Here is a 12,313-nt window from a genome sequence, read left to right as displayed (position 1 = left end):
ATAGCTTACTCCCCACCATTGGTCCAAAGGAAAGGAATATGCAACTCCTTAATATTGAAAATCAAAAACCCATATTGAGAAACTCAGGCATGTAACTTCTATACCTTTTCTTTGTTTTAAAACGTGCTTGCTATAATCAATGCTATTATTCTAGAGTAGAACACGTCTGGTGACCTGAATGTATTCTTGGATGGAGTCTTGTTCAACATTGTTTTGTTGTTGGAAAATATCATATCATGATATCTGCACTGCCATTTCACATTCAGTACTTGACTCTGTAACTGACATTCATCTTTTAACATAACGTTCTGTGTTAAATCCCTTCATAAGGCTTTCATATAAAAATAAAAAAACAGTAGTACATTTGACTTTATTTCATGTTTTTGTTGCCATAGAAACAAACTGCTGACTCACCTTTTAACAACATATTTGTTTAATGAATGCTTTTATGAATTGGCTTCACATGTTTGTTTTCTGCATCAGCTCCATAAAAAGGGGGCATCCAGTCTACTGGGTGCAGCTTGGCAGAAGTCCATGCCTGGCTAAATCCGCTACTGACCGTAGAATAGTTTCAATCACTAGAGATGTAATCTCCTCCCCTGGGTCCTGCTGCCTTTCGGAGAGTCTCTGAACTCCTTCTGTTGATTGTCTTGGCTTCCTGACTTGTGAGGACCCTGAGTCAGTAGATCTGGGACTGGCTGAGCTCACCTTTGAGACAGGTGTGGGAACAGTGGATGTTGGCAAGGCATTTTGGGGGGGTGCTGGTTGACTGGGCCCAGAGGAGAGATTGCTCAGTGGTCTCTGAAAGAGAGGAACTCCTCCGACTGTGAACTGACTGAAATCATTACTTGTGGCGTTTGCTGCACATTCTGCTACTTCACGTATGATCTTTACCATTTCCACGGTGAGCCCCAGTTCTTCTAAGAATGAACTGTGTGTGGGGTCCATAGTGCAACTCTCCATAACACTATCCAACATGGTGATAATTACAGTCCCTGTCAGTCGGATAATTATCAGTTCACAGTCTTCCTCAGTGCAGTCCTGCCATCTTTTTTCCATTTTCTGATTGTCCCCATTTGGAGTTACAGGCAAGAGATTTACTGGGATCACCGCATCAGACAACACCCCCGCCCCATACAAATATTTGTTCAGGATGCTTGAGACCCCTCCGCACACTTTTTGGAGAAGGCCCTCTACCGTCTTCCCCAAGATGTTATGTAGGCCAACACCGGAAACATCTTCCTGAGAGAAAGCAGTGGTTGACTGGGCAATGTATTCCTACAAGTAAATGAAAGATGTATGTTTAAAATTATGCAGGTTTATTAATACAAGTCAAGGCAAATGTTTATACAGTGAAACCACATACAGAGCAAAGGTATAGTTCACAATTGATGGCTCACCACAATTTTTCCTGCGTAACGGCGTATCGAGTCAGGTGTCGTCTCATTGTTCCTGCAGATATTTGACCATATATGTATTAGTCAGCTATGTGTTAGCTGACTAAACTCCCCTCCATGGTGAAGGAAGTTTCTGATGAACAGGCTTTGTGGAGAAGTCTTTGTGGAATTCAGCTCTGACAACATCGATTCGCCCAAGGTCAATTCTTCAAAAAATGTAAATAATGAAATGCTTACCTTATACCTATGTTTGTCCTCTGTAGTTGCGTGCCTTTATTTGCTGAAATCCATACCTTTTCAATAAATGTTAATGAAATACAACCACTGACTGTTTGCTCATTGCTGTTGCTCTAAGATGGCAACTCAGTGAAAATGAGCATGTGCCAATTGAATCTTAAGGAAACAGCAGGTGGTTGTATTTGATTAACGTTTATTGAAAAAGTAAGGATTTCAGCAAACAAAGAAAGGCACGCAACTACTGAGGACAAACATAGGTACAAGGTAAGCATTTCATAATATTTATATATTTTTACAAGTATTGACTTTGGGCGAATCAATGTAGTCGTAGCTGAATTCCACAAAGACTGACTTGTCTCTGCTTCACTCTGTTGGTGTTCATTAGAAACTTCCTTTACCATGGCTGGGGTTTCATGTGACATGAATGATACTATTAGATAATTCATTAGATTATTTTCAGTGGGAAAAAAATGTATATAGGTCTAAATATAGAATTACATATTATAATTAAATAGGATCTATGTGGGCCTCAATTTTCTAATGTAATTTCACCTGGCGTTCTCAATGGTTACAGGGGTTGACCTCTTCTTCTAGTTCCATGTTAAAATAAACAAAAACACACAAACTCAAGTTAACACCGTTTGAAACACGACTTCTACAGTAATTTATCCGGCAATAAATTCTTGTTTTGTAGCCTTTACAAATATAGTCTATCAATCGACATACCTTTCTCCCTCTCTTCGGCATTGTAGCAGTTGCTTAGATTCAAAACAAATGGAACACAGTTAACCACGGCAAATGTCGTGTCATAACATGATGTATCGTCATACAATATTGTTTTGAACATTCGTTTTATTGGACTGATGCCCAGCTGAGCATTCTATTTCATGTGGTCTTGGTGTTGATGAAGATATTGTATGAAGTGCATTACCGTGGCTTGGAAACACAATGACATTTTAAAAAGGAGGAAAATAATTAGTAGGACAAGCTTTTGTCATCATTGTAATGTCGCCAGATTGACTTTATATGCAGTATAACTTCAGCTAGCTAGCTACGATTGTGGGGAGAGCATCGACATTTTGTTAGCTTAACGTTAGCACTGCTAGCTTTTTCTGCCGAACTTTGCTAGCTCATGATGCCAACATTGCCATTTCTCAAGTAAACTTGACATAATGATGCCAATTTTGTTTTCTACAAATGTTATCTACTTTAGCAATGTCATTAGCCCCAGTTCAGAAAGACTAAGCATCAGTTGGACATCAATATGATGCGGCATCTGTGCAACGGTGCAACCCATGAATAGCTAGCTACATTATGTTTTGACAGAATCATAAAAGAGAAAGGGATTTTGTAGAACCTTGTTTTGTTAAGTCAGTTGTAAAGTTTACAGGCGAGATGTTGATCGTCACCTGAATTTTGTCGCCAGACACGACTCGATCTCCACCAGTAGGTGTCAGTAGCTCGTTAGACTCTAGGGGTGTGTTCAGTTAGGTTTAACGTTTACGCTGCGTGACGGTTTGTAGTGAACGACACGATAACCCCCCGCCGATGATAAATGGTATACTTTATTAAGAAAAGTTCAGTTGTAATAAAATACTTCATAATGAACCATAGTATTTTCTCAGATTAAAAGACGGATGACCTAAGCATTCTAAATAAAACATTTAAATACATGTTCATCCTTGATATGGTATACGCCATTATCAGAAAAAGCCTTAGTATATCAGAAAGCATATTTGTGTAGTTAGAATTTAATTTTGTCAATTCAACCTCAAATGATAATTACCTAACCATACCTTACCATTGTGCCCAATCATCATTTAAATCATTGGTTGCTTATTTCTAAATGTCTCACATGACTGTTGCTTTAACCTCAAAAGGGATATCTTTACACTTATAATTATTTCACACCAATCTTGCTTGGTGCAGTACTTCCTAACGAAACAGAAAAGCCATCTGATCAGAGAGGGAGCACCATATTGTTTTTCAGTTGACTAGTTTATGGGCAGTGGGCTGATCTAACAGGTCTACTGTTGGAAAATGTGTGTGTACAACATTTGTGTTGGAATGTTAACAGGGAAATACAAGAGATGAGCCAAGAAAAATTCCACACCAAGTGTTAAAATAAAATGTTTAATGTGAATTAAAGGCATAATTGTATTTTTTAATAGAGGCATGTTGTAAGGCTGAGTTTGAGTAAAATGCATATATTTTGTCCTCATACTATTCAGTAATGCAGTCCATAAACATGATTTGGAAAATAAATTAATATACATGAAAATATTTTCTTAGGTTCTCGCCATGATTAGACACCTTTCCCTATGTGAGTGCGCAGGTGCCTTTTGAGACGCGTTGAGGTGGAGAAGCACTTTTTACACAACATACAGGAGTATGGGCGCTCTCCTGTGTGTGTCCGCAGATGCATGGTCAGGTCTGACGAACACCTAAACCTCCGTTCACAGACCGAGCACGGGTATGGCCGCTCCCCTGTGTGTATTCGCCGGTGGAGGAGCAGCTCCCCAGAGGTCAGGAAGGTCTTGCCACACTGAGCACACTGATGCGGTCTCTCCCCTGTGTGCATCAGGTTGTGTCTTATGAGTGAAGTAGACTTGGCAAACTCCTTCCCACAGTGTGCGCAAGAGAACGGTCGCTCCCCTGTGTGGGTATTCATGTGTTCACTCTGTGCACGCTTGGTTTTGAAGCTCTTGGGACACTGAGAGCAAGAGAATGGTCTGAAGTCACTGTGGCTGCGTTGGTGTCTTACCAGCTCCCCATGTGTTAAGAAGGTCTTCTGACAGACGGTGCAGAGGTATGGCCTCTCCCCTGTATGAATCCTCTCGTGTCTTGTCAGACCCGCGAGCTGAGTAAAGCTTTTCTCGCAGAAGGAGCACTGGAAAGGCCTCTGCCCGTTGTGAATCAGTTGGTGTCTGTTCAGTATCTGTAACTGGGTGAAACTCTTGCCGCACTCCGGGCACGGGTACGGCCGCTCCTTGGTGTGGATTTGCCGGTGCTTGTTCAGCAGCCACACGTGAGTGAAGCCCTTGCCGCACTCTGCGCAGGGAAAGGGTCTCTCTCCGGTGTGCTTCATCTGATGTCTCCTCAGGTCAGACGGGCGGCCGTAGATCTTCTCGCACTGGGAACACTTGTAATGGCGATTCACCACGTGGGTTTGCCTATGCTTCAGCCGCTCTAGTACGGTGTCAAAGCTAGCCCCACATTTCTGACACTTGTACTGACCACTCCCTTTGTCGTTTGGCTCCTCCTGCTGCTCTGTGGACTGCAGTGGGGGATCAGCACTCTGGCCACAAGGCGTTCTGGTGAAGTGCAGGGACAGTAGGCCCAGTTGGGTGAACCCCTTGCCACATTGAGGGCAGATATATGGGCGTTCCCCGGTGTGAATCCGCTGATGCCTCGTCAGATCCCAGGAGTTTTTGAAACCCTTGTCGCACTCCTTGCAGGTGTACGGACACTCCCCTGTGTGAATACGCTGGTGCCTGGTCACGTCTGACGAGCGAGTGAAAGTCTTTCCACACTCGTGGCATGTGTGAGCACCGGGTTCAGAGCTTACGTGGATAGGGAAAGGCTTGGGGAATTCAGGACGGGGTAACTTTTTCCTGGGAAGCGCTGGGTTCTCTTCAGTTTTCTGGAGCTTGCTGTACTCCTCTGGGTGATTTCGCTCAATGTGCTGGAGGAGGTAGGATTCCTGCATGTGGAAGAATGGGCACTGGGAACAGGCAAAGACCTGGGAAGACATCTCAACGGTGTGACCTGAAGGAATACAATGGGAAAAGGAGACTAATAATGTGAGAGGCAGCACAAGCATTAGGTGGTTGTTTTTACAGGGCATACCACAGTCTCCACATTTTATTATATGTAGTAACAGAGAAAGACATTCAATATTTCCTCCTTACTCTGAGTGCCCAAGTTTTCAAGACATGTGTGGTGTTGCAGCAGGGATTTCAGGTCCTCAGGTTGAGAGAGGGCCTGCAAACACTCCTCCAGGACAGAGGGAGCAGAACTGAGCCATGACACAGTCTATAGGAGCAGAGATGCAAACAAGTGAGTGACAATATGCTTAAAAGTTTACATGTTTTTTTTTCACACCGGGGAACGTTACAAAATGCTAGGCCCATTTCAAGAAAACCAGAGAAGCCGCTGGCTAGCACCTCAGCTAACAGCGTGGCCCCAGAGTGGCTATAAGGCAGAGGTTATGTGCAGAAAGTGACAGTACAGCTTGGATATCTTCTCCTAATAAGATACAGAAGATATTACCCTCCTATAACTTAACCAGTCTAAATGTTGCCATCATGGTCAGCACTGCAGGATTTTCCCAATACAATAACAGAAGGTGACTTGAACCCAGCTGAAGGTGACCTAGTGAGGTGTTACTTTGTGGTACCTGTCCAAGGTCTGGTACTGGCAGTATCTTCTCCAGTTTAGAAAGGAATTCCCACACAAGTAGTTGCATATCTGTGTCATAGCTGGCGCCGTACTCCGTCGGAAACACCTCCTGGAATCAAGATAGATGGGGATATAATTGGCGTAGGGTGAAGTTGACCCTAGATGCTAATCTTGGGTCAGTTCTGCATTTACCCCACTGGTGGTCGAGGTTAGATTGGGGGCGGGGAAGCTGATCCTAGATCTGTACCTATGGGAAACTTCCCTCCGGGGCAATATAATTCCAAGGACTGTAAATATTGTCTTTGGTAACTAAACAGAACCAGGAAGCTAGAGAGAGACATTAACATATGATGGAGGCAGACTGACCTGGAAGAAGTGTTCTCTCTCCGCTGGGTCTTTCAGCAAAGTCTGGATGAGCTCCAGGAAGATGGCCTCTTCTGCATCCACCTCAGCATCTCCACTCTGTGAAATAGAACTTATCAGTGATAAGGGAACAGTAAACCACCGTCACCCACCACTGAAAATAAGAGGGAGCAACACTGCAGTCCTTAAAATATAGGAGCAAGCACTGGAAATTAGCGCAAGCTAATTGGTGCAAAGGATCTGACGGTTGCTTATTCAATATGTCAATGTTTTAATTCTCTTATCCTAGGCAAATAAGTGATTTAAATAAGCACATTTCAAATGATAGGAATGGCAAAGGCGGTTCCATAAAGACCAGGGACCATATACATCAAGCATCTCAAAGTAAGCTGATTTAGGATTAGTTTAGCCTTTTACATCACAATGAAAAGGATTACAAGGACAGAGGGGACCTGATCCTAGATCAGCACTCCTCCTCTGAGAAGTTTGATACATATGGTCCCAGGCCAAATTGAACAGTTGTCCTCCACAGAGTATCATTACTTACCCCTGTGTGTCCAGGGGGGCGAATTCTGTCCAGGTGGGGTTGGATGATCTGGATATCAGCTGTATGATCAGCGGAACACAACTCTAGTATCACCTGAAAGGAATAACAGTATTCAAGGAAGTAGACAACAGCACCCAACAAATGATGACCACCGACAGAACCTGAGCAATCAGGACAATAGAACCCAACTGATCAGGACCATGGACAACCCCCATGCAATCAGGAAAATGGACAGAACCTAACTAATCAGCAGCTACATAAACCGCAAGATAAAGACCGTTTTAATCACAGATGGCTCTAAACACACTGTCCAAACTACTGCTGTTAGGGGTTCCAGTTTACAAAAACAACATCCTTAACTGTATTCGCTACTAACCCTTGTTCGCAGCCGCAGAAGAAGCTTGGCTCTCTGTTTCTCATTCAACAGGTCTGGAACTGTCGCTGTCACAAGGCCGACGAACTCCTCTAGTTTCTCATAATCCATGACATCTCTTCGTTGCGCTACTTGCCACATGGCCGCAGAGAGCAGCCTCAGAGGTGGTATCAACAGGCGCAAAGAGGATAACGGGAGGAAGATATCTACGGGCAAAAATTGGTCATTGAGTTTGGTGAGAGAGACGACACAATTTTTGGACAATAATTATTGGTAGTGCGGGTTAGGAGGCATAACGTTACATTGTCGCATAACTTGAGTAGACGCTAGCAAATAAAGATGTAGCTAAAATGTGAATCAGTGGCCCAACTATTTTATCTATTCGATCCATCTTCTAGTAGCTAGTCTACCCCAGTGGCTGGTCCACCCTAGACAGTCTGTATCTTTGCTACAACTAACAGTAGCCGCAAGTTGCTAGCTAGCCAACGTTAGCTAGGTACTTATTTTAAACGAACCTGCATTCTCCACTGGTTTTGTCGTGACACAGGTTTCCATCATTATGGATAATTGAGTTGTGACTTATATAACTTTAATGAACTAGTTTGGTTTATATTAAACCCAGAAAGACATTTGGGAGTATACTAGTTTAGCTTATCCACTATCTGGCAGGCTAGCGTTCTTCCTCTTCTTTTTTATCTTCCGGGAAAGTTTTCTTCCTCTCTGGTCCTTCAATGGGAAAAGGCGCTTATACTGCCACCTACCGACCATACATTGGCACGACTCTGGTGTAAACTTCCAGCTGTCTTTATTTACTGTGCAACTACAAAAACACAGATACAAAAACAAACTATATATTTGTATAAAACATACTGTCAAAATTATTAGTAAATATGATTCCCCTATGCACATCTGAGAATGTGACAAAAAAAACAACATGTTTATTTAGGAATTTACATAAATTTATATCAGTGTACATCACTTTTATTCCAGACAACAGACTTACAGATCTCTGGTTTATGCCAATGCAGTTTCAGTAGGATCTTTGTTCAAGAGACCGGGAATACATCTCTTCCCACTTATTGCTGTAATCTTGTTCCAATCATCATGTTTAGGTGGCTCAATCAAGTCGCCTTCTCTCATTTGTCTCATATCCAAATCAGAAATACACATTTTAGAGAGAGCACACTTTATTCCACTAGCTACATCATGTTAACCTGCAGTTCTTGTGACGTTGCAGTCATTTAGCAGTCACTTTTATCCAGAATGAGGTGTTGTCTTGAAGTTGAGTTTCACATTTTAAATAGTCAGACTGCCACAAATCATTGTCTTGATTTCAACAACATGCATATTCAAATGTTATGGTCTCACAATTTTGCTATTTTCTGGACATACTGACAAATATTCCATATAATGCCAAAATGTGGGCAGTTAAAAACAAAACATAGGCCTAACAAAGGAATTCATCCAATATAATTTGAACACCAATCTGGTCGAGGCGTGTAAACCTTATACCTCAGTGGTGTAAACACTCCTTTTTAAAGATCGATCATTTCAGCCAACAGGGGGTCATGGTTAAAGGAGGCAGCATTTCAAGTGTAGAATTCCAACTCACTCCTGCAAGGGATTACAATTCAACACATCATTAATCATCCCAACCAGATTTTTAAAAAAGTGGTATTTGTATATATTTTTTTAATATGATAAATTAACTAACTTTAACATACACAGGGTGCGCCCAAACACAACAAACTTTACTGGCACTCTCACTTCCTTAGCCACCATAGCTAGCAAGTCTCATTTGTAGCTAGCTATCTGTGGTATTGCAGTAGTACTCAAACTTACCATTTTAGCTAGGGAACTATGAAATACATAACGAGGAAAAATGCGATGTCAAACATCACAAACAGCCAAAAGTCAAACCAGTATGAGTGTTTTGGTAAAGATACCAAAGCTCCTTTCGTGTCCAAACTCTCTTCCGAGCCCATTTTCAGGAAGTGTGTGGATGAAGAGCACCGCCCCAGTGCTATCGTAGCCCTGTCTATTTCTTACTCTTTGCCTCCACCTAGTGGCTTCTTCTACGAGGTTTAACGGCGGTTGGCATCCAATTTGTTGCATTACCGCCACCTACTAGACTGGAGTACAACTTCCTTATACTTTGCTTAAAAATAAAAATGTACTAAATAAAAACCCTACCATCTAACATTACACTCACACATTAAAAAAATAATTAAATGAACACCACCCTACTCCACTAATTAAATGTATGTATTCCTACCTCATGCCATCATCCTGAAAGGATGGGACATCACCACTTAACACATCCTGTAACTCTTCTGATGTCAAGTCTCGCACACCCAAATACCACTCTGCAGCTGCCACCACAACCTCAATTTTATGCGACTTCCATTCCATCCCTGCAGTACAGTTGATAACCATTGCAATAAATGCTAAAAATTCAATCTTACTGAAACTTATATCACTTTGTGGCCTATCCCTATGTACTGTTATGTCTCTACTACTCTCACCACTCCTCCCTCTTAACCCATCTTCCTCTACTTTCTTCACTGCCTCAGCATATGACAACTTCTGTACTACTCTAACTCTAGAAACCTCAACCTGCCTCTCTCGCATGGGACATTTCTGATCCCCAGCTCTATGTGTACCCCTACAATTAACACATTCCACTACTTTCCCCAATACTACACATTCCTTTGTCTCATGCCCTTCTGCACACTTCTCACACCTTGGACCCCCCCTCCTACACACTGCTGCCACATGTCCATAAGCTTGACACCTGTAACATTGTAATGTATTTGGCACATACACTCGTACAGGATAACTTATATATCCTAACTTCACTTTGTCGGGCAAAGACTCAACTTCAAAACTCAAAAGAACAGACAATGACTCTTCTGTTTCCCCACTCTCGCCACCCTGTCTGCATCGCATCAAACGACGAGCATCACATACACCAAGAATCTTTCCCCTCAGCTGATCAACTTTTATATTTACTGCTACCCCAGTTATCACTCCTTTCATTGGTGCACTTTTCTTGAGAGTGAAACAATTCACTTTTCTTGCCCCCATTCGTTTTACTCTGAGTGCATTCTCCCTCTGACCAACAGAAACACAAACAATTATCACTAGACCACTTCTGGTTACCCTCACTGATTCCACATTACCCAAATCTTTTTTTCACCCACTGTGAAACCACAAATGGATCAGCCAAAAGGCAAGAGTCCACTTTTTCCATAAACTTCACTCCTACTGTCATAAACTCATCTTTTTCCTGATCCTCGGTGCATACCTCGGTCTCCGATAACTTCACCACACCTACCACCTCCGATACTTCACCCTCATTCACTTCCATTTCTCCTCCTGTCTTCAGCTCCCTCTGCTTACACTTTCTACCATTCTTTAACAAATCATCTCCCTTTTCCCCACTACTCAAGCTCACCCTCTTCTTCCCTCTCTCTCTTAGCCCTCCTCTCCCTCTCTTTTTCCCTCCATTCCTCCTCCGTTTTCCAAGTATACGTCTCCTTATGATAATACTGCACTACTCCTGACAACTATCTTGTTCTTGCTTTCTCTAGGGACTCCATTTCCGCTGAGGTGTCCGCCCTCCTCCCCCTCCACCTAGTGGAGCTTATAGTACAGTTTCTTCTTCTTCTTCTTCTTCTTCTTCTTCTTCTTCTTCTTCTTCTTCTTCTTCTTCTTCTTCTTCTTCTTCTTCTTCTTCTTCTATGATATCATGGCGGTCCGCAAACAAACGTTTAAAGTGCATGTCGCCACCTACTATGCTGGAATGTACAATCAATCATGATCTGCCCAAGTCTGTACTACCATGAAAATAAAATTCAAAGCAAAATAAATCACTAACTTCTACCACACCCTCCCCCCTCCCCAACCCCATTAAACTTTATATCATGCTGAATCACTCCACCCTTAGGATTGTTCAGCATGTCAACAACCATTTCAACAGTAGCATCTATTACCCCCAATATCTCTTTTGCCGTCTCCACAATAACCTTCAACCTGGTATTTCTGCTTTCCACAACCCGAGTCGTATTGATAACCTTACCAATAAAAGCTTTGAAGTCAACTTTATTCATTATCAAAGTGTCCTTTGACACCACACATTCATGAGCACACGATTTCTGAACAAGCTTCCAAACCATGCCAGCACCATCAGAAACACCAGCCCAGACAGTAGGTCCACTTACTACACGTACATCCATGTAAGATCCATCAGTCTGACAGTAGGTCCACTTACTACATGTACATCCATGTAAGATCCATCAGTCTGACAGTAGGTCCACTTACTACAGGTACATCCATGTAAGATCCATCAGTCTGACAGTAGGTCCACTTACTACAGGTACATCCATGTACGATCCATGTAAGATCCATCAGTCTGACAGTAGGTCCACTCACTACAGGTACATCCATGTACATCCATGTAAGATACATCAGTCTGACAGTAGGTCCACTCACTACAGGTACATCCATGTAAGATACATCAGTCTGACAGTAGGTCCACTCACTACAGGTACATCCATGTAAGATACATCAGTCTGACAGTAGGTCCACTCACTACACATACATCCATGTAAGATCCATCAGAACCTGCCTCTGAATATGAAACATCATGACTGATCCTCCTTTCACTGTAACTGGCATCCACCAAATGCTGCACCGTGTTCTCCGCCACAATTACGGTACTTAACCTTCACCTTGTTTTCACGGTAATCATGTGCCCCTCCACACTTGGCACATCTTTTCTTTCCTTTACAATGAGCAGTTACATGTCCCATTCTTTGGCATTTAAAACACTGCAGTGCATATGGGACAAATTCTCTAACATTAAAACTAAGGAATCCTATCTGTACTTTTCCCGGCAAGACATCATTGATAAGCTTTCACTTCTTTGACCCTCTTTCCTACTGAACAACGTTTTGGCCTCAATCACTCTGCCTGCCTTCACATTGTCTTTAA

General features: G+C 42.4%; 1 protein-coding gene across 1 annotated transcript; it reads right to left on the bottom strand.

Annotated features, from left to right (window-relative positions):
* Positions 1 to 3,751: 3,751 nt before the first annotated feature.
* LOC120050114 (zinc finger protein 2 homolog) lies at positions 3,752 to 8,028 on the bottom strand. The gene is made up of 7 exons (XM_038996762.1): positions 7,834 to 8,028; positions 7,322 to 7,524; positions 6,946 to 7,038; positions 6,402 to 6,497; positions 6,034 to 6,144; positions 5,546 to 5,669; positions 3,752 to 5,402 (listed from the first exon to the last, which is right to left on the bottom strand). Exons 1-7 carry the CDS (start codon positions 7,874 to 7,876, stop codon positions 3,940 to 3,942), a joined length of 2,133 nt encoding a protein of 710 aa, XP_038852690.1. The 5' UTR covers positions 7,877 to 8,028; the 3' UTR covers positions 3,752 to 3,939.
* Positions 8,029 to 12,313: the final 4,285 nt, after the last annotated feature.

Source organism: Salvelinus namaycush, chromosome 6 (assembly GCF_016432855.1).
Source record: "Salvelinus namaycush isolate Seneca chromosome 6, SaNama_1.0, whole genome shotgun sequence".
In the NCBI taxonomy this organism is placed as follows: domain Eukaryota; kingdom Metazoa; phylum Chordata; class Actinopteri; order Salmoniformes; family Salmonidae; genus Salvelinus; species Salvelinus namaycush.
The sequence above is the reverse complement of the archived record's forward strand: the minus strand, read 5'-3'. Positions and strand labels throughout refer to the sequence as shown.

Coding starts and splice junctions, on each gene's coding strand:
- LOC120050114 (XM_038996762.1), bottom strand. CDS start 7,876: ATGATGGAAACCTGTGTCACGACAAAACCAGTGGAGAATGCAG. Junction 7,039..7,321: donor TTCTGCGGCTGCGAACAAGG/GTTAGTAGCGAA, acceptor TATTCCTTTCAG/GTGATACTAGAGTTGTGTTC. Junction 5,670..6,033: donor CAGTACCAGACCTTGGACAG/GTACCACAAAGT, acceptor CTGCTCCTATAG/ACTGTGTCATGGCTCAGTTC.